The sequence below is a fragment of the Bos indicus x Bos taurus genome, chromosome 10 (assembly GCF_003369695.1).
Source record: "Bos indicus x Bos taurus breed Angus x Brahman F1 hybrid chromosome 10, Bos_hybrid_MaternalHap_v2.0, whole genome shotgun sequence".
Classification (NCBI taxonomy): Eukaryota; Metazoa; Chordata; class Mammalia; order Artiodactyla; family Bovidae; genus Bos; species Bos indicus x Bos taurus.
Window position 1 is genome coordinate 612,537 of NC_040085.1, and position 20,121 is coordinate 632,657.

Genomic DNA, 20,121 nt, shown 5'->3' on the forward strand with positions numbered 1-20,121 from the left:
CAATATGAAAAAAATAGGGTAAGTTTTAAAGGCTCATAGTTCCCCCGCAAACAAACCTAAAATAGCAAATCAACCTGCTCAGCTTCAGAGTAAAAGTTAAAATTTTTGTTTTAACAGCTAATATTTCAGTAATCTAGACTTTAAAATCCAAGACAATAGCTGACTATGTAATTTTTATACATTCTAGAAGGAACAAAATAACAGTTTATTAATTTAAAAATATTATCGCTCAAGTCTTCATACTACAGATTTTCACAGCTGGAAATCAGTCCCAACATAAAAAATATTATCAATAGCAGGTCTTTTTTTCCTTTCTAGAATAATAACGGCAAGGAATTTTTCTTCTATTTTCTTAAATACAATCTAATGTCTTTTTTTTAAACATTCTACTTCCATGTCAATGATACTCCTTGTACTCCTATATGTGTGTGTATATGGAGAGGCAGATTCTACTAACTGCTTAACAAATAACAAAATGGGGAAAGAAACTGATTTCAGACATTTTTCAAACATAAAGGTGAGGCAATTAGAACAGTTCATGCTCTGCTATGGATAAGACCTCACAGTATACAGCACAGACTAAAATCTTTCACCAGTCAAGTTCTTGGAGTTTTCCTCTGTAGGTTGCTTTTATTTAAAAAAACAAAAACAAAAAAACAATTAGGGACTTCCTTGGAGGTCCAGTGGTCAAGACTCTGCAGTCCCAATGCAGAGAGCACAGGTTCAATCCCTGGTCAGGGAACTAAGATCCCACATGCTTTATAGTGCAAGCAAAAAAATAATGCATCTATTGATTTCAAATAATAAAATTTAAAAAAAAAGAAGGAGTTACAAGGTAATATCAATAAGTATAACCCTCACAGGCGAGACAAAAACTTGTCCTATAAAGCAGACAGGCCTAGTAATGAGCCCTTTAAGGCTCTTTATTTAAAGTTTTGTAGGAAAAAAATCTTTTCAGGGTAAGCCTAGCATATATTATAAAATATTCAAAATATTTAAAGGTTACAAAAGCATAATATAAAAATCACTTTTGTGACATAAATATTTATTATTTTTTTCTACGTGTTTCTAAGACCAAAACTATAATTTCATACCTCATAATCTGGTCCTCCAAAGTGGGATTTTTTCTTAAGTTCTGTCATGGCATTTTTGTATGCTTCCTCCACTCTTCTTCTCTTCTCAGTTTCCTTTAAAAAATAAAACCAGACGAAGAATTTATCATGTGATATGGGATTTTTTTTACATTTCACCAAAATTTTATAATTTGGCCAAAAAAATAATTCTTACTGCAGTAAGAATTTATCTTCCGCTCAAAAAAAAAAAAAAAGAAAGAAAGAAAAAAATGAGTATTCTTCTGTTCCAGAAAACACTGTTTTTCTGGGCCATATATCACATACAAGCTACCATAGGTTGAGAGAAGGAAATGGCAACTCACTCCAGTATACTTGCCTGGAAAATTCCATGGACAGAGGAACCTGGTGGGCTATAGTCCATGGGGTTGCAGAGAGTTGTTCACAACTGAGCACCTAACCCACACACACTAGGTATGTTACATATTTAAATGGATTAAGTAACTACCAAAGTGTCTACATGTCAAAAAAAAAAGAGATAAATTAGCATCAGAGAAACATCTATAATATATATTCATGTGTCTGTTTTCCCCAGTAGGAGCTAAATTTATTTTGTTATAGAGAAAAAAAAGCAAGTAATGGATGCCAGGAAGAAAATAACTCAATAATTGGTAAAACCAATCACTACAAAAAAGATATTCTAAGAGATGTTTCTTATACTTTCCAACTGCTGGATTAAATTATTTTAGAGCTGAAAAAGAGCTTAGATTTCTACTTTAACCTTCTGCTTTTATAGATAAGGTCTATAGCTCTCAGAATCTGCTATAAGATCCAAGGACAAAATTTTAGAAGGCTGGCCTTGGCACCAACCTCAAACTTTCTTTTTTAGAACAATGGATTGCAATGGGTCAAATCTGATATTAAAGCCTAACAGAATTATTATTAATATAAAGAACCTAATACCTTTATTCCTTCACCTCAAACATTTAAGGATTAAAGTCCAAACAGAACTCACACAGAGCTTGCTAAGCTGCTAAGTCACTTCAGTTGTGTCCGACTCTGTGCGACCCCATAGACGGCAGCCCACCAGGCTCCCCTGTCCCTGGGATTCTCTAGGCAAGAACACTGGAGTGGGTTGCCATTTCCTTCTCCAGTGCATGAAAGTGAAAAGTCAAAGTGAAGTCGCTCAGTTGTATCCGACTCTTAGAGACCCCATGGACTGCAGCCTACCAGGCTCCTCCGTCCATAGGATTTTCCAGGCAAGAGTACTAGAGTGGGGTGCCATTGCCTTCTCCCTAACACCTTTATTCCTTCACCTCAAATATTTAAGGATTAAAGTCCAAACAGAACTCACAGAGCTCACCCACTTCTAAAAACCCTATCTGAATTAAGCTGGTGCAAATCAATGAATTAGTATACTAGGCCTACAAACTGATTTTTGTGTACTGAAGTGAAGAGAGGACTACAGAACCATCAGAATGGCTAAAATCAAAATATAAAAAATCACTCACAAAAAAAAGACAATACCAAGTGCTGTCAAGGGTGAAAAGCAATTAGAATTCTCACTTACTTGCTGGTGGGACTATAAACTGATATAACTACTTTGGAAAACTGTCTACCTCTGTAGACCTAAAGCTAAGTATATACCTCATGAACTGATAATTCTACTGTTTGGTATATGCCCAAATGAAAACAGTGCATATATCCACCAAAAATACACATAACAATGCTCACAGCAGCTTTATTCACAAGAGTCAAAATTAAAAAATGTCCATCAGCAGGAAAAAGGAAAAAACACAGTAAAGTCATAGAATGAAAATGCATCATACAATGAACAGTATACAGTAATAATACTATATAACAAAACGACAAATTATCACTAAAAGTTACAAGATGAAGGAACTTCACAATCAGTATTGGGGAGGGGGTAGCCAGACACAGAGTATATTTTGTATGATTCCATTTACAAGCTGTCCAAGAACAGGCAAAACTAATCTATAAGGATATATTAATAAGTTAAAACTGTGGTTACTTCTTGAGGCAGTGGTATGGTATGGAGTAGGAAGAGGCATGAAAAACCTGGGGGGTTATAAAAGTTCTACATTTTGATTTGAGTAGTGGTTACAGGGGAGTATACATATGTATAAAACTCATCTAGGAGTACATTTAAGAGTGGTACACTTCACTGTATATATATTAAACCTTAATTTTAAAAAATGAACAAAACAAAAACACACAGAACAGCAATAACACTAAAAAGACTTCTAGGCAAGTGAATAAACGTGCAATTACACACCTGTGAATCTATTAATATAAGCTAACATCTTTGATGAATAGGTTTTCTCTTACTAATATTGTTAACAACTAAAATTACTTAATCTTAGAATTCTTGGACATAACTGGCTAAAAATTAAGTATACTTCTATAAGAGAAGGAATTATTTATACAGGTAACTGAGAAAAATCATCACCACTGACGAACATTAATTTTAAATTATTTAACTGTAAGAACAATGGATATAATGTTAGATAAGAGCTATTAAACATAAAATTAGAGACTATAGAGATTTACATATATATTATACATATCTACTATATATTACTAGATAAACATATATTAGAAATCTACATAAAAAGTATATAGCTATTAAATAGCTATTATTTTATCAACTATCACGTATTTAATTACTCTCATTAGATTTTAAGATCCTTCAAGAATGACTTCCTGTTCATTACTGTTTCCTCATTTCTAGTTTACAGTTTAGCACACAAGCATACAAATACTTCTTGAAAAAAACACAAATTCATTTAAACCATATTGTTATCATTGTACTTTGCTTCCCAGTTATATCAATTACCTAAGTGAAGTGAAAGTAGCTCACTCGTGTTCAACTCTTTGTGACCCCATGGACTATACAGTCTATGGAATTCTCCAGGTCAGAATACTGGAGTGGGTAGCCTTTCCCTTCTCCAGGGGATTTTCCCAACCCAGGCATTGAATCCAGGTCTCCCACATTGCAGGCAGATTCTTTACCAGCTGAGCCAAGGATATGTTTCTTGATAAACAACTCTCTCTATTCAAGAATTTCCTAATCTTTACAGAGTGTGTGTGTATATATATATATGAGTATATATGTACATACATGTGCATACATATATATACATACACACACTAAATATATATGCATATACTTTATATGCACACATGCATTTACATTTCCTGTAAAATGTAACTGGGATCCTATATCAACCTTAAGAAAAAACGTGATGGTGGAAAAGGTGAATGAAACTTGTAAGAGCACTATAAATTACAATTGTTTGCAGATTTCAATTAATACTACCATATTTTGTGCTGTTATTTGGTTAAATATGGTACCAAAAAAAGTGTTGTTTTTCACAGGTTCTTTGATACAGTCTACTTGGTGCTACCCAGTAAAGAAAGAGCATGGGTAAGATTACCAATATTGAAGACAACTGCAAATCCATGTCCCTTTTCAAATAAGAAATCTGATTGCCAAAAAGATGGGGAAGCCATGTGTTATACTTAATGGATTTTTTTAGGCAGTGTCATTAGAGCACATGACTAGAGATGGTGACCCTCTAGGGAAGGATTAGTAGATGGGGGGCCGGTGTGGGGGGGCACTTAAGAGAAAGCTACCAAAAAAGTTTTGAATAAGCTAATCCAGACAAGTTGAAAGATTCTCTTGAACCAGTAGTCTAGTGAATTTAAGGGGTTATCCTGTTTCCTCATACTTTTTTGTGTGTGACTCCTCTAAAAATTCACTATGATCCACAATTGAAATCGCTGATGGTCTAACAGTTTGACTCCAGAATAATAATGAAGTATACATATGTACCTTAAATGGATTTTTTCACTGCTTGGTTTTAAAAGAAAACATATAGTCAATCAACCTGGCTTACTTTCACTTGCACCTGAGAACATGGGAACCTTTTGTAAACATCAAGTGCCATTAAATCTATAGCCATTCTGCTATTACATCCGTGATGACACTGCTTTCCTTAGTGTTCTGCTCAAATTGCTAAGACCTCCAAATACTGCAAGCAATATGACTCACTAACGGGTGATAAGATTCTGACTGACACCTGCCCTAATATCCAGAGATGAAATACAGAAGAGTAAAATTCTTCTAATTCTGCTACTTAATACCTCTAGACAAGCCTCTGGACCTCAGCTGCTTCTATAAAATGATGGCACTGCACTAGAACTAAATTCTCTAAGATATACTTTGGTTCTAACATTTTTATGATGTTAAATTATAAACAAAAGTTTTCCTACTAAACAAATTCACTGAGCCAAATTCTACTTCACACTTATAACTAAAGATTCATATTATAACATTATTATCAGTGCTGCAGTTTAAACAAAGGTGGAGAAGGCAATGGCACCCCACTCCAGTACTCTTGCCTGGAAAATCCCATGGATGGAGGAGCCTGGTAGGCTGCAGTCCGTGGGGTCGCTAGGAGTCGGACATGTCTGAGCGACTTCACTTTCACTTTTCACTATCATGCACTGGAGAAGGAAATGGCAACCCACTCCAGTGTTCTTGCCTGGAGAATCCCAGGGACAGGGGAGCCTGGTGGGCTGCCGTCTATGGGGTCGAACAGAGTCAGACACGACTGAAGTGACTTAGCAGAGGAAAGGTGAACATAAAGCAAATGTTCAATGAACAACAAAATGTGTGCTAAGTGACACCAGTGATGCTGGAAAATATACACGGCCATGAATGCAGTAAGTTAATATTTAACTTTATAAATTGGTATTTTTTTATATATACCAAGTAGTTCATAGAACTTAGGTATACTTTCATGTGTTAGACAATAAAGCTAGGAAATGTTAAATGGTTCATACTTCTATTTCAAAGCATTACTATTATCACTAGAAAAACTTTTATGTTAAAATCCAATGACGAATGCGTATCATACAATAACCAAATACATAACCAGTGAATCTCATTAGAAAAATGAATTTAAGATGTTCTAAAGTTTTAGAGGATTAGTACCACCTGCTACTTCTAACAATCCAAACGATCTTTCCCTAAGAAGTTAGTTAGGTTTAAATGTTTGATTGGTATATAAACAAAATCTGATTATTTTTTAAAAAGTAAAAAGAGAATCTTACCTTGTCCATTCTCTTTTGCCAGCTGTCCTCACGTTTTACCATCAGCTCAATACAATGAGAAAGTGTAGCAAGGATTCCGGCAGTAGTTGCTTTAAAAGTTATCGCCTCACCTTTAAAGTCTATACCATTAATTCCTTTTGGTGTTACATGTGGAAATACTGAAAAAAAAAAAATTATTCACTATAAATCTTTATAACAAAGAAATCATTCCTCACTACAACTTACAATTAGATATTTTTTAGGAAACTATAAGAGCAGAACTTTCAAAATAGAGTTGCCTTCCTGTTGGCCAACACTTAAAAATTTCCATCCATCTCTACAAGCAAAGAAGCCTGGGACAACATATGTACTCCCAAGTCCTTTTCTCTGAATTCTGTTTCTTGAAATCTATTTGCTATGCTGTACCCAGTGAATAAGTGGTAAGAGAAGTAATAATTTAATAATAACAGATAGCCTAGAGTGAGACCTAATTATGGCAAGAACTATCTTATATTTTGAGAAACCAGGAATTTAAAAGAAAAATCTGAGGAGAAACTGCTGAAATGAATAACATAACAAAAAAAACTTAAGTAAATGTCTGAATATAATTCTGGGACCAATGCATACATAAAAATGGTTATGTTATATTATAATTTTAAGTTAGTCTTTGAATTAAATGAACAATCTTAAAAAAAAAACTCATAAGATGCAAATAAGACAGCATAATATCTTTCAGCTTTATTCATTTATTTTTGGGCCACCACGTGCAGTATGTGCAATCTTAGTTCCCTGACTAGGGTTCGAACCCACAACCCCCTGCATTGGAAGCGTGGTGTCTTAATCACTGGACAGTCAGGGAAGTCCCAGGGCACTGTAGTTATAAGAAACCATTTCAATAGAATTCTTATAAATGAAATAATACTTCCAACTTTAAAAACTCATAATGTAGATATGACAGCAAAGCCACAATCCAAAAAATAAACTGACAAACTAAACCATCCAACTTTAAAATTTCTACTCTTGAAGGCACTGTTAAAAGAATGAGAGTTGCAGTTGTGGGATAAGTAAGTCTAGAGAGCTAATCTATAGTTAATAATAAAATAATGGTAACTGAGGAAATATGTTAATGAACTTGACCGCAGTAATCATTTCACCATAATCATATACACCAAATCACTATACTGAACACCTTAAATATGTTGCTGTTGTTTAGTTGCTCAGTTGTGTCCGACGCACTTCGATCCCAAGGACTGCAGCCCACCAGGCTCTACTGTCCATGGCATTTCCCAAGCCAGAATACTGAAGTGGGTTGCCATTTCCTTTTCCAGGGGATCTTCCTGACCTAAGGACTGAACTCACACCTCCTGCTTGGCAGGTGGATTCTTTACCAATGAGCTACCCGGGAAGTCTCACACCTCAAATATATATAATATCCATAAAAAAATTTTTTTAAAGAATAATGAAACAAGCCACAGACTGGAAAAAAAAATCTCTGCACAGAATACATATGATAAAGGACATATCCTTTATCTATCTATCCATATATATATTAATATTAATATAGATATCTCAGTATATTAATATATCAATACAATACACAGTAATCTCAATAGGAAAATATAATCTAATTGAAAATTGAACAAAAGATCTGAATACACATTTCACCAAAGAAGAAATATGAACAGCAAATAAGCAGATAAAAAGATGCTCAACATTTATAGTTAACTAGGAAAAAGCAAATTAAAACTACAGTGAGATATCACTATATACCTATTAGAAGACTAAAATTTTAAAAGACTGACCACATCAAGAGTCAGTGGGGATATGGAGGAACTTGAGCTCTCAAATATGACTGGTGAAAAGTAGTTTGGAAGGTTTTTAAAAAGTTAAATATATACCTACCATATGAGTCAACCATTCCATCTCTCCAAAGAAATAAAATATATATCCATAAAAAAAAACTGTTTGAATGTTAACAGGAACATTATTTATAATAGCTCCAAACCATAAACAATGCAAATTTCCACCAACAGACAAATGGACTGAAGAAACCTGTCATGTCATCTGTACAAGGGAATACTACTCAGCAATGAAGACACTGAATAATGATATGTGTAACAACGAGAAATTTCAAACTAAGAAAGAGATCAGGCAAGAAAAGTTGAATTCATTAGATTCTAGAAAATGCAGACTAATCTACAGTGAAAGAAGGGTTGCGGTTGGTTGAGAGGTGGAGAAAAGGGAAGACAAAAGGGATGGAGGCAGGGAACTTTTGAAGGACAGTCTTGACAGTGGCAATAGCATCATGATAATATTAAAACTAACCAAACTGTACACTTTAAATATATATACAGTGTATGGTATGTTGATTACATCTCAATAAAGCTATTTAAAAACCTATTTTCTTTTTCTTGTATTCACTCTTATAAAAGATCGTATTTATTTTATATGAAATAAGGTTTCCTTCTGGACTCTCAATTCTATTCCACTGTTGTATATATCTTTCCTTGAATTCCAGAAGAACATTTACTTTTGTTTCATTGACTACTCTAAAGCCTTTGACTGTGTGGATCACAACAAAGTACAGAAAATTCTTCAAGAGATGGGAATACCAGACCACCTTACCTGTTTCCTGAGAAATCTTTATGCAGGTCAAGAAGCAACACTTAGGACTGGACAAGGAACAACGGACTGGTTTCAAATTGGGTAAAGAGTACATTAAGGCTGTATATTGTCACTCTGCTTATTTAACTTATATGCAGAGTACATCATGCAAAATGCCGGGCTGGATGAAGCACAAGCTGGAATCAAGATTTCTGGGAGGAATATCAATAACCTCAGATAGCAGAAGACACCACCTTTATGGAAGAAAGCAAAGAGGAACTAAAGAGCCTCTTGATGAAGATGAAAGAGGAGAGTGAAAAAGCTGGCTTAAAACTCAACATTCAGAAAACTAAAATCATGGCATTTGATCCCATCACTTCATGGCAAATAGATGGGGAAACAATGAAAACAGTGACAGACTTTATTTTCTTGGGCTCCAAAATCATTGCAGATGGTAACTACAGCCACGAAATTAAAAGACACCTGACCCTTGGAAGAAAAGCAACGACAAACCTAGACAGTGTATTAAAAAGCAGAGACGTTATTTTACTGACAAAAGTCCATATAGTCAAAGCTATGGTTTTTCCAATAGTCATCATGTATGGATGTGAGAGTTAGACCATAAAGAAGGCTGAGCACAGAATTGATGTTTTGAACTACGGTGCTAGAGAAGACTCTTGAGAGTCCTTTGGACTGAAAGGAGATCAAACTAGTCAATTCTAGAGGAAGTCAATCCTGAATATTCACTGGAAGGATTGATACTGAAGCTGAAGCTCCAATACTTTGTCCACCTGATGCAAAGAGCTGACTCACTGGAAAAGAGCTGATGCTGGGAAAGATTGAAGGCAAAAGGAGACGAGCGCAAGAGGACAAAATAGTTAGATAGGCTCCCTGACTCAATGGACATGAATCTGAACAAACTCCAGGAGATAATGAAGGACAGGGAAGCCTGACATGTTGCAATATATGGGGTCACAAAGAGTCAGACAGGACTAAGCAACTGAAAAACAATTTGAAAATATGCCATGGCCACAGATTTTACTTCATATTCTTTCAAAACTTCAGCAAAAATAAACATAATTAGATTAACTTATTTTTCTCACAAAGGCTTATTTGCAACTTAAAAAAAAGTTTTACGAATCCATGTCAGCTTTTTCTTAGAATATATTAAAAGAAAGCACTGACTATGAGTGTCACAGGTTTCTGTTACAACCTAACTTCTCCCAACAGATACCACATATATGTGATACCATGTGTTATTTGTCTTCGGTTTATTTCTTAGCATAATGCCCTCCATTGCCCTCCAATGCGATTCCCTGGTGGCTCAGACGGTAAAGCATCTGCCTGCAATGCGGGAGACCTGGGTTCAATCACTGGGTTGGGAAGATCCCCTGGAGAAGGAAATGGCAACCCACTCCAGTATTCTTGCCTAGAGAATTCCACGGGTGGAGGAGCCTGGTGGGCTACAGTCCATGGGGTCACGAAGAGTCGGACACGACTGAGCAACTTCGTGAATGCCTTCCATGTTCATCTGTGTTGTTAAAAACACAGATTTCTAGTGAACAATTAGGAGTTCCATCCAGAAAGTAACTCGTTATTAACTGATAAATGAAATAAACCACTTTGTTCCTGAGTTTATGAACAACTGTGCTATGAAAGCAGCTATTTCAATAATCTTCCTTTAGTAACACTGATTAAATACATCGCAACACCAGTTTATCAAGTGGAAAGAGAAAAGAACACTAAAGACAGACATAGGCATTAAAGAAACATTCAAGTTCCATTACAATCTTTCCTAAGAAATACTTTTTCAGTACTAGAAACTGATTCTATCAAACACTACTGAAATAACTGGCCAATGTCTAAAATTTAGAATGAAATATTTATCAGATAAGCTGTCACATTATTTAACGTCAGACTGTATTTTACCTCCATGTCTTTTCCTAGAAGAAACGTTCATGTTCCAACTTAAAAAAGACTTTTTCCAATTACTCCATTAAATAATTATTCCTGTTAAATAGTTAGTTACTTTGACACTTTAGAAAGTATATTTTTTCCAAATACCCTGAGGGGGAAAACTTCACTACTTACCCTTTTCCTTATTGCCATTGGTATTATGCAAGAAGTCTCCATCAGAACGTGTCGTAGGAAAGTCATCTTCATCATCTTCTACCACTAAATAAAATATATTTAAGAATATCAGGATGAAAGCACACAGAAATTAACCAGTTTATTCTTATGTTCAACTGATTAAATATCTCTGGATTCCATGACTACACGATCTTATTCATCTTTGTATTTCCAGTGCTCATCAATGGATGTCCAATAAGTATGCTGTGAAATGTCTTTAAATACATTATAAAAACCATATCCATCCTCATTTTTGTAAGGGATAGTACTGAGATATAAATTATTCTGTCCTTTAAGTCTTCCTATCTCTTTTTCCTTACCTTGGGGAGATTTTCTAATTCTACCAGAGACCTACAAAGACTGAAGAGGATGGTAATGCTATCAATACATAAATAAGATACTTTATCTTGCCTCCAGTATACACAGGGAAAATATAATGACTTACAGTTCTGATACTGATTTTAATTCATCCCAGTATGTCTGTGCCTGGATATTCCTTTTAACTTATCCAATTCCAGGAAATACAGGATCCCCTGTGTTCTTCAACATACCTCTTTCTTCTATACAATACTCTCCTTTTACACTGCCTAACATACGAATCCTCTGCACTATGTATTCTGCTTCTTAACATCAATTTCTAAACCTCAGCCACCAACCTTAGTCTCTATTTTTGAATGGCTTCTTCAGTTTTAGGTTGGAGCAAAAAGTAACCGCAGCTTTTGCATTATTGAAATTTGCCGTTTGATATTAGAATACATTCTAAATAAATGTGGTTATGTTATATACCATTTTAATGCACATTTCTTGCTTTTTTTGGCTAATGATTACTTGTTTACTTTATATTTATTTTATATGGAAATGATACTAGACAAAAAGCAAATTTGAGCATTTTCTCATTTGAGTTCAAAATGGTTCGTAAAGCAGTGGAGACAACTCACAACATCAACAATGAATTTGGCCCAGGAACCGCTAACAAACATACAGTGCAATGGGGGTTCAAGAAGTTTTGCAAAGGAGACAAGAGCCTTGAGGATGAGTAGCCTAGAGGCCGGCCATCGAAGCTGACGATGACAAGTGACAGCCATCATCGAAAATGATCCTCTTACAACTTCACGAGAAGCTGCTGATGAATCAACATCAACCATTCTATGGTCATTCAGCATTTGAAGCAAATTAGAAAAGGTGAAAAAGCTTGATAAGTGGTGCCTCATGAGCTGACTGGAAATAAAAAAAAAATCATCATTTTAGTGTTGTCTTCTCTTAATCTAGGCAGCAGCAACAAACTATTTCTTGATCAGACTGTGACATGTGATGAACAGTGCATTGTACAGGACAAGCAATGACGACCAGCTCAGTGCTGGACCAAGAAGAAGCTCCAAAGCACTTTCCAAAGCCAAACATGCACCAAAAAAAGGCCATGGTCACTGTTCGATGGTCTGTAACTGGTCTGATCCACTACAGCTTTCCGAATCCTGGCAAAACCACTGTATCTGAGAAGTATGCTCAACAAATTGATCAGATGCACTGAAAACTGCAATGCTGGCAGCTGGCACTGGTCAACAAAAAGGGCCCGATTCTTCTCCATGACAACGCCCGACTGTATCTTGCACAGCCCACGCTTCCAAAGTTGAACAAATTGAGCTACAAAGTTTTGCCTCAACCACCATATTTACCTGAGTTCTCACCAACTGACTATCACTTCTTCAAGCATCTAGACAACTTTTTGCAGGGAAAATACTTCCACAACTAACAAGATAGAGAAAATGCTTTCCAAGAGTTCACTGAACCCAAAGCACGGACTTTTATGCTGCAGGAATAAACAAATTTATTTCTCATTGGCAAAAATGTGTTAATTGTAATGATTCTTATTTTGATTAATAAAGATGTGTTTGAGTCTAGTCGTGCTGTAGTCCATGGGGCTGCAAAGAGTCAGACACGACCTGGCAACTGAACAACAATAATGATTTAAAATTCATGGTCTGAAATCACAATTACGTTTATAGCAACCTAATATTATCTTTTGCTGAACTCCTTTTCTACAAGAGAAATCTTCACATTAAACTAATGTCTTACTTCTTGTCTATATCATCTTACGTCAGGAGCAATTTGGGTCTACAAGGAACATTTCATCTATTTTAACTCTCTCTCTAATGGAAGCAAAGCCTATTCCTATTTCTTATTCCCTCCCTGACTAAATGGAAAATAGCTTTATTCAGTATTACCATTTTCTAATTACTGGGCTCTTTCTTTTTTTTATTACCTGAAAATTCGTACTTATTTATAATAATTTTCAAACCACAAGCTGCCATTATCTATTTATATTAACACCTACTATTTTATCAGCAGCTAACTGCTATCAGTATCCAACTAACATTTTTCTTTTCCACGCCCATCATTATTCCTACAGACTTCAAAATCCATACTGTAGCTTCTGCAAATACTTTAGTTTCAAGATTAATCAAATTTCCAGATTCTGTGGATCTCTGGCTTCTCATCAATAATTTGCAAATAAGGTCAATTCTATGCAACAGTGGCTCAGAGGGTAAAGCATCTGCATGCTATGCGGGAGACCCGGGTTCGATTCCTGGGTCAGGAAGATCCCCTGAAGAAGGAAATGGCAAGCCACTCCAGTACTCTTGCTTGGAAAATCCCATGGACGGAGAAGCCTGGTAGGCTACAGTCTGTGGGGTCGCGAAAGTCGGACATGACTGAGTGACTTCACTTTGACTTTAAGAAATTAACTACCACAAAGCTGCTCTGACTTTAAGTCATTAGTCATCCTCAGATAAGATCCTGACCTTGGCTCAATACTACTATGATTAACTGGTCTTCAATACCAAAATTTTTGCACTTCTTTCATCTCCTCAGCATCTACCTTGGGTTACTAAAGATTTCCTTTCATCTCCCTAACCATTCAGTAGCCTAGTACTATCGAGCAGAAATTTTCAACCTTTTTTTTTTTTAAAGCAAATAATCAACATATAAAACTGATGAAAACAAAAGCTTCTCCAGGTAAAAACGTGGCCTTCCCCCTTCCCTTCCCAATCAAGGACTCCTTGTCCATACTGAAGCACCTTTAACGGATGTCTGGCATGGTTTGAAACACTGTCCTAATACAAATCTCCCATCCCTATCAGACCAGTCTCACCCTCACTAACACCCATTATCTATTATGCTAAATTCCATCTTTGGATCTTATACATTCCTGCTTTCATTATCCCTGCAATTATCCAAATTAACCATATTAATAACAGCAGCTATTATTGATTTTTTGCTACTAAGCATGGTGTTAACATACATATTCTAATTTAAATCTCACAATCGTGCTTGTGTAACAACATCCATGTTACAGAGGAAAGAGATATGCAGAAATTGATAAGTGATTTATTTCAAGTCATCAAACTAATAATGAATAGAAAAATAAGATCAGAACCTTTATTTTCAATATGAATATGTATCTTATTTTTGTGCGTGTGTTAAGTTGCTTCAGTCCTGTCTGACTCTGCAACCCTATGGACTGTAGCCCACCAAACTCCTCTTTTATGGGGTTCTGAAGTCAAGAATACTGGAGTAGGTTGCTATTTCCTCCTCCAAGGGATCTTCTTGACCCCAGGGATGGAACCCACCTCTCCTGCATTGGCAGGCAGGTTCTTTACCATTAGCGCCATCTGCTGCTGCTGTCGCTTCAGTCCTGTCCAACTCTGTGTGACCCCATAGACAGCAGCCCACCAGGCTCCCCTGTCCCTGGGATTCTCCAGGCAAGAACACTAGAGTGGGTTGCCATTTCCTTCTCCAATGCATGAAAGTGAAAAGTGAAAGTGAAGTTGCTTAGACGTCTCCAACTCTTCACGACCCCATGGACTGCAGCCTACCAGGCTCCTCCGCCCGTGGGATTTTCCAGGCAAGAGTACTGGAGTGGGTTGCCATTGCTTTCTCCAGCACCATCCAGCTGGACCTAAATGGTTAATTAAATCTTACTGAATAGTGTGTGTGTGTGTGTGGCCGGGGAGGGGGGGGTTGGGGGGTAAGGGGGGGCAGCGGGCATTCAGTCTTACTAGCAATTATAATAAAATGTTTTAAATAAAAACACTGAACACTTAAAATGAGAGCTTGCTATTATCATTTCAGTGACACACAATGTCTTGGTAATTTAGTGAAAGTATTACTACACCTACAGAGATCCTTAGGTTGGCAATTCTGATGTGTAGTTGAAGCAAGAAACTATGGCCCTTAATGTTCTTATTCCATGTTCTTATTTCAGCTGTACCCAGCACGTACTCTTAAAAATAAAATTTTGCAAAATAGCCATTTATAGGGAAATTAGTTGTTATGGCTGAATTGTGCCACAACTAAATTCATATGTTGACATCCTAACCTTCCTATATTCCAAACTATGACTGTATTTGGAGACATGGTCTTCACAGAGGTAATCAAGTTAAAATGAGGTCATGACAATGGGCCCAGTCAATATGTCAAGATGACCAGTGTCCTTATAGGAGAAGGAAGTCTGGACATGGACACTTACGAAGGACGATAATGTGAAGACATGTGGAGCAGATGCTCATCCACAAGGCAAGGAAAGAAGTCTAGAACAGATCCTTCCCTCATGACCCTCATGGTTTCAGAAGGAACCAAACTTGCCAAAACCATGATCTCACATTTTTAGCTTCCAGTCTGTGGAGAAATAAATTTCTGCTGTTTAAGGCACAGGTGACGGAGTACTTTGGTGACGGCAGCCTTAACAAACCAATATGTTAGTCTGTCACTGTTGCACTTTCCAGGTGGCGCTAGTGGTACAGAATTCACCGGCAATGCAGGAGATGCAAGAGGTGTGGAGTTGATCCCTGGGTCAGGAAGATCCCCTGGAGAAGGAAATGGCAACCCACTCCAACAGTCTTGCCTAGGAAATCCCATGGACAGAGGAGCCTGGCAGCCACAGTCCATGGAATCACTAAGAATCAGACGTGACAGAGCACACACACATCACTGTTGCTATATAGTCAAACACAAATAGTGTCTAAAGATATTTTTCAAATCTTCTACACAACTTGGTTGTGAATGCATGCCAATTTCTGCTCCTTCCACCATCACTTTCCTCCTTAAAATGCTATGTATTATTGACATGGAGACATGGACCATTTAAAAATTAAGAAGAATTCTACTCTGTATCTACCTTGTTTTAGTTTAAAGGACAGTTTGCTTGCTATCTGCAAACAAATGAAAGCTGATATGTAAGGTCTACTTTGACAGAAAAATAAGTATACTTTTTTTTAATTAATGAGAAATAAAAGTTCAACCGTCTTTATTTTTTAGAGAGATAAACATTAAATATTAAAGAGCCAAAAACTTGAAGTGTATCAAATATAAAGAATTTCAAGTCTACTGTAGATAAAATTAAGTATTTTAAGAGGAATATGGGCTTCTGCTTCAGACAAAGATGGAACAACAAGGAGAGAATTTACCCTCTCGCATGAAACTAAAAAATCAGACAAAATATATGAAGCAATGGTTTTCAAGACACTGGCTATGAGGCAACAAAGGACAGTGATCCCTAAGGGCTGGGGAACAAATGATGTGAGCCCTGTGACTGGTCCAGTCTACTGCGGTGAGGGTTTCCAAGCTGCGGAGTAAGGAGGAACTCCGGAGGAGCTGGTACTCTCTGAGGTGAGAAAATGGAGCTGAAAATCCAGATAGACAAAGGTCACTAGAGTTCAGAAGGCTGAGTACTTGGGAGAAGAGAGCTGTACTGTACAGAGACAGAACTCTGGATAGGGGCAGAAGGTCCCACTGAGAGTCTTGTGTAGAGTACTGATAGCACATATAAGTTGAGGAACTACAGAGGTCATAGAAAGAACCATCTGAAAGGATTCCTGGGAAAAGGACCCAAAGCCTATGTGGAGCAGGCAAGTGTCTGTCCCTACAACACAGACCTGGGACAATACATAGAGAACTGGCTAGAGAATGCTGAGCTGCTCTGCCTTAGTAGTGGGGAGAGATGGAAATACATTATTCTAGGTTTTTACACAATAAAAGAAGTGGTATATTACTTGAAGGTAGACTGTAATAACTTAAATGTGTATACTATAAACCCTGAAATAGCCACTGTAATAACAAATTTAACAAAAAGTCAACAAAGGAGATAAAAAATAGAATTATAAAAAATATTCAATCCAAAAGAAGGTAGAGAAAGGGAAAAAAGAACAGAGAATAGGAAAAGAATATGTAAGAAGGGATGGGCTCATGTTCTTCTACTCGCCATCTTGCAGGCAAGTTAACAGAAAGAATATAAACCCACATAACACATTTAATAATACCAAAAAACAAAACCATGTCAGGGAACCTAGTCATACTGAGAACGAACTTAGCACTATTTAGTAAAACTGTTATGAGTAGTTCATTTTTGCCTATATAGCAGATTAACAGAAAAACTGAAGAACAGATACTACACCAGTAACATTCAGCAGTTAACAAATGAAAAGTATCTTTAGAATTCATATTACAGGTTAACTAAATATCATCTCTCTCTCTCTTTTACCTCTTAAAGGAAAAAATCTCCCTAGAAATTACTTATATATGTACATGTCATTCCATGATTATTCTATTCCATTATCCAGACTTCTTCCTCTATGAGAAAAAGGGCAGAGGAAAGGAAGGTAGAGGAAGAGAAAGAGAGGAAAGAGGGAGAGGAAGAAGAGGAAGAGGGAGGGAAAAAAGACTGATTCCCAATGTGGAGGATTTAACATAAACATATGCTTGTCTCTTATGACTTGTCATAGGGTGCAATTTATTAGACATAATCATGTGAAATGCTCCATATTATCAAGATGATATTACATTTTTTAATAAAATAAAGAGTTCAAAAATCATTTTAAAATCTTCAATAATATCTGGTATGGGTGATCAGATTAATTAAGGTGCTATTAAAGTACACAAGTTACGTGGACACTGAAATCTGTGACATTAGTGATGTGCAGCAAAAGTGACTATAATTACCTTCATCACTTAAAAGACATTACCCTTTAAGATCAAGAGGCTTTAAATCCATTCATTCTCCAAGTAAAAATAGTGGTAATAGCCTAATTAACCTTTATCCCTTTGAAATTCATCCTTGGAGACAGCATCAGCACAGGCATCAAAGAACTTCTGTAGGGTATCAACTTGTCTACACAGTATATCTCTAAAGGTTTCCATTTCAGCCAGTTTCTCACGTAAACTGTGGCCCTTCTGCAACAGAGAAAATGGGAGGATGGAATCCAAGTTAACAAAATTAAAATTTACTTAGTCCCATGGGATTTCATCATCTTTTAATTTAAGGTCTATATCTTACTACTGAGGGCTTGGGGTAAGAAGAGTTGTCAAGTTCAATGTAGTATTTCCAAGGAAAGACTTGAAACTAATTAATTGTTTGACAGTGATAAGCCTGAAGGAAATGAGAGAAATAAGCCTGACAACTTGCTACTATTTAATATTTTCAAATTAACATTGTGATGAAAAATTATGAAAAATTTTTTTTCAAAAAACTATTAAATAAGTTCTGCTCACAACATTCAGTACTAAACTCAATTTATGCTGCCTTAACTTAAAGCATTCATAATTACAAACCTTGAATGAGGAGGTGGATGTTGCAGAATAGCCACTTGCTCCGGATACCAATGATACCATGGAGCCATGTCGACGCAAGCTGGATTCAGATCCATATCCAGATTCAGTCTAAAAAGGAAAGTAAACTACATGAAAAAATTAAATAAAAAATACTTAATCATCACAAGAAAAAACTTTTTAACCATGTCAGGTGAGGAACATTAAGTAAACTTATTGTAATAAGCATTTCACATTATATACAAATATCAAATCTTTATGCTGTAAACTTTAAACTAATACAATGTTACATGATCAATTATAAAACTGGAAAAAATACTTGCGAAAACAAAAGTTTCCATATAAACTAATAAGGGTTATGGTAAAAAATTAAAAAATAAGGTTATTGGAACAATAATTAGAAATAAGAGTTCACTCAAGAAATACAGGTAATCCACTGGCATAAGCAATGTGTCTCAATTGCTAACTGCCATTAATTTAGAAATTTACTGAATACCAACTGCACGCTGGGCTAGTGGGCTAACCGTTTATAACAGGAGAGCTACCTATAGTAGGTAAATTCATGGAGACAGAAAGCGGAGTCGTGGTTATCAGGGAGCTAGGAAGATAGGAGAATGAGGTGTTAGAGTCTACTAGGTACAGAGCTGGATAAGATGAAGTTCTGGAGATAGATGTGATGATGGTTGAATAACAATGTGGATAAATTTAATGTCACAGAACTGTACAGTTAAAAAGCTAAAATGATAGATCGTCATTCATATTTTACCATGGTAAAAAATTTTGGTGGAACAAGGACCAAAAGAAAAAGGAAACTTTGAGTACTGTTTCTTTATCAAATTACTTTAACAAATTACTTATCCTCACATAGCTCAAATACCTCTGTCTCAATGAAGCCTTTCCTATTATTTCAGGTAGTTTGACTCTGTATTCTCAACATTCTTAACCTATTATGATTATGGCATCTACTACCCAATTTTAATAGTTACATTTCATTACTACTCCTGGACTACTGGACTTCGACCTTCTGTAAGACAGTTGCAATTTTTTCCATTTTTGGAGTGACCTTAACAGTTCATGACACAAAGAAAATCCCCAATTTTCCCAACCTATTTTGTCATCACGCGATAGAAGGCTTTATTTAGACTCAGCACTGTGATCTAATTTTGAAGAACTGCTACTCTTTAGGGGTCCCCAACCCATGGCGCCACAGACTGGTACCAGTATCGTGGCCTGTTAGGAACTAGGCTGCAGAGCAGGAGGTGAGGCGGTTAAGTGGGTGAAACCTCATCTGTATTTACAGCTGCACCCCACTGCTGCAGTTGAATCATCCTGAAAGCATCCCCTGATCCCATCTGTGGAAAAATTACCTTCAATCAAACAGGCCCCTGGTGCCAAAAAGGTTGGGGACCCCTGCTTAGGAGTATCAATTTTGTATCTCATCCTCCCTAGGAAAATGCAGTACTTCCCTTGTGGCTCAAATGATAAAGAATCTGCCTGCAATGCAGGAGACCTGGGTTCAATCCCTGGGTCAGGAAGATCCCCTGGAGAAGGAAACAGCAACACACTCCAGTACTCTTTCACATGGAGAATTCCCTGGACC

General features: G+C 36.4%; 1 protein-coding gene across 4 annotated transcripts in view; it reads right to left on the bottom strand.

The window, feature by feature from the left end:
• The window catches only part of COL4A3BP (collagen type IV alpha 3 binding protein), a 131,506-nt gene that overhangs the window by 49,897 nt on the left and 61,488 nt on the right, over positions 1–20,121 (bottom strand). For all 4 annotated transcript variants that reach the window (XM_027552902.1, XM_027552901.1, XM_027552899.1 and 1 more), the window contains 5 exons: positions 18,525–18,632; positions 18,008–18,146; positions 10,884–10,967; positions 6,210–6,367; positions 1,095–1,187 (listed from right to left, as the gene is read on the bottom strand). In XM_027552902.1, the coding sequence (XP_027408703.1) occupies positions 1,095–1,187; positions 6,210–6,367; positions 10,884–10,967; positions 18,008–18,146; positions 18,525–18,632 (582 nt within the window). The remainder of the gene's footprint in view (positions 1–1,094; positions 1,188–6,209; positions 6,368–10,883; positions 10,968–18,007; positions 18,147–18,524; positions 18,633–20,121) is intronic.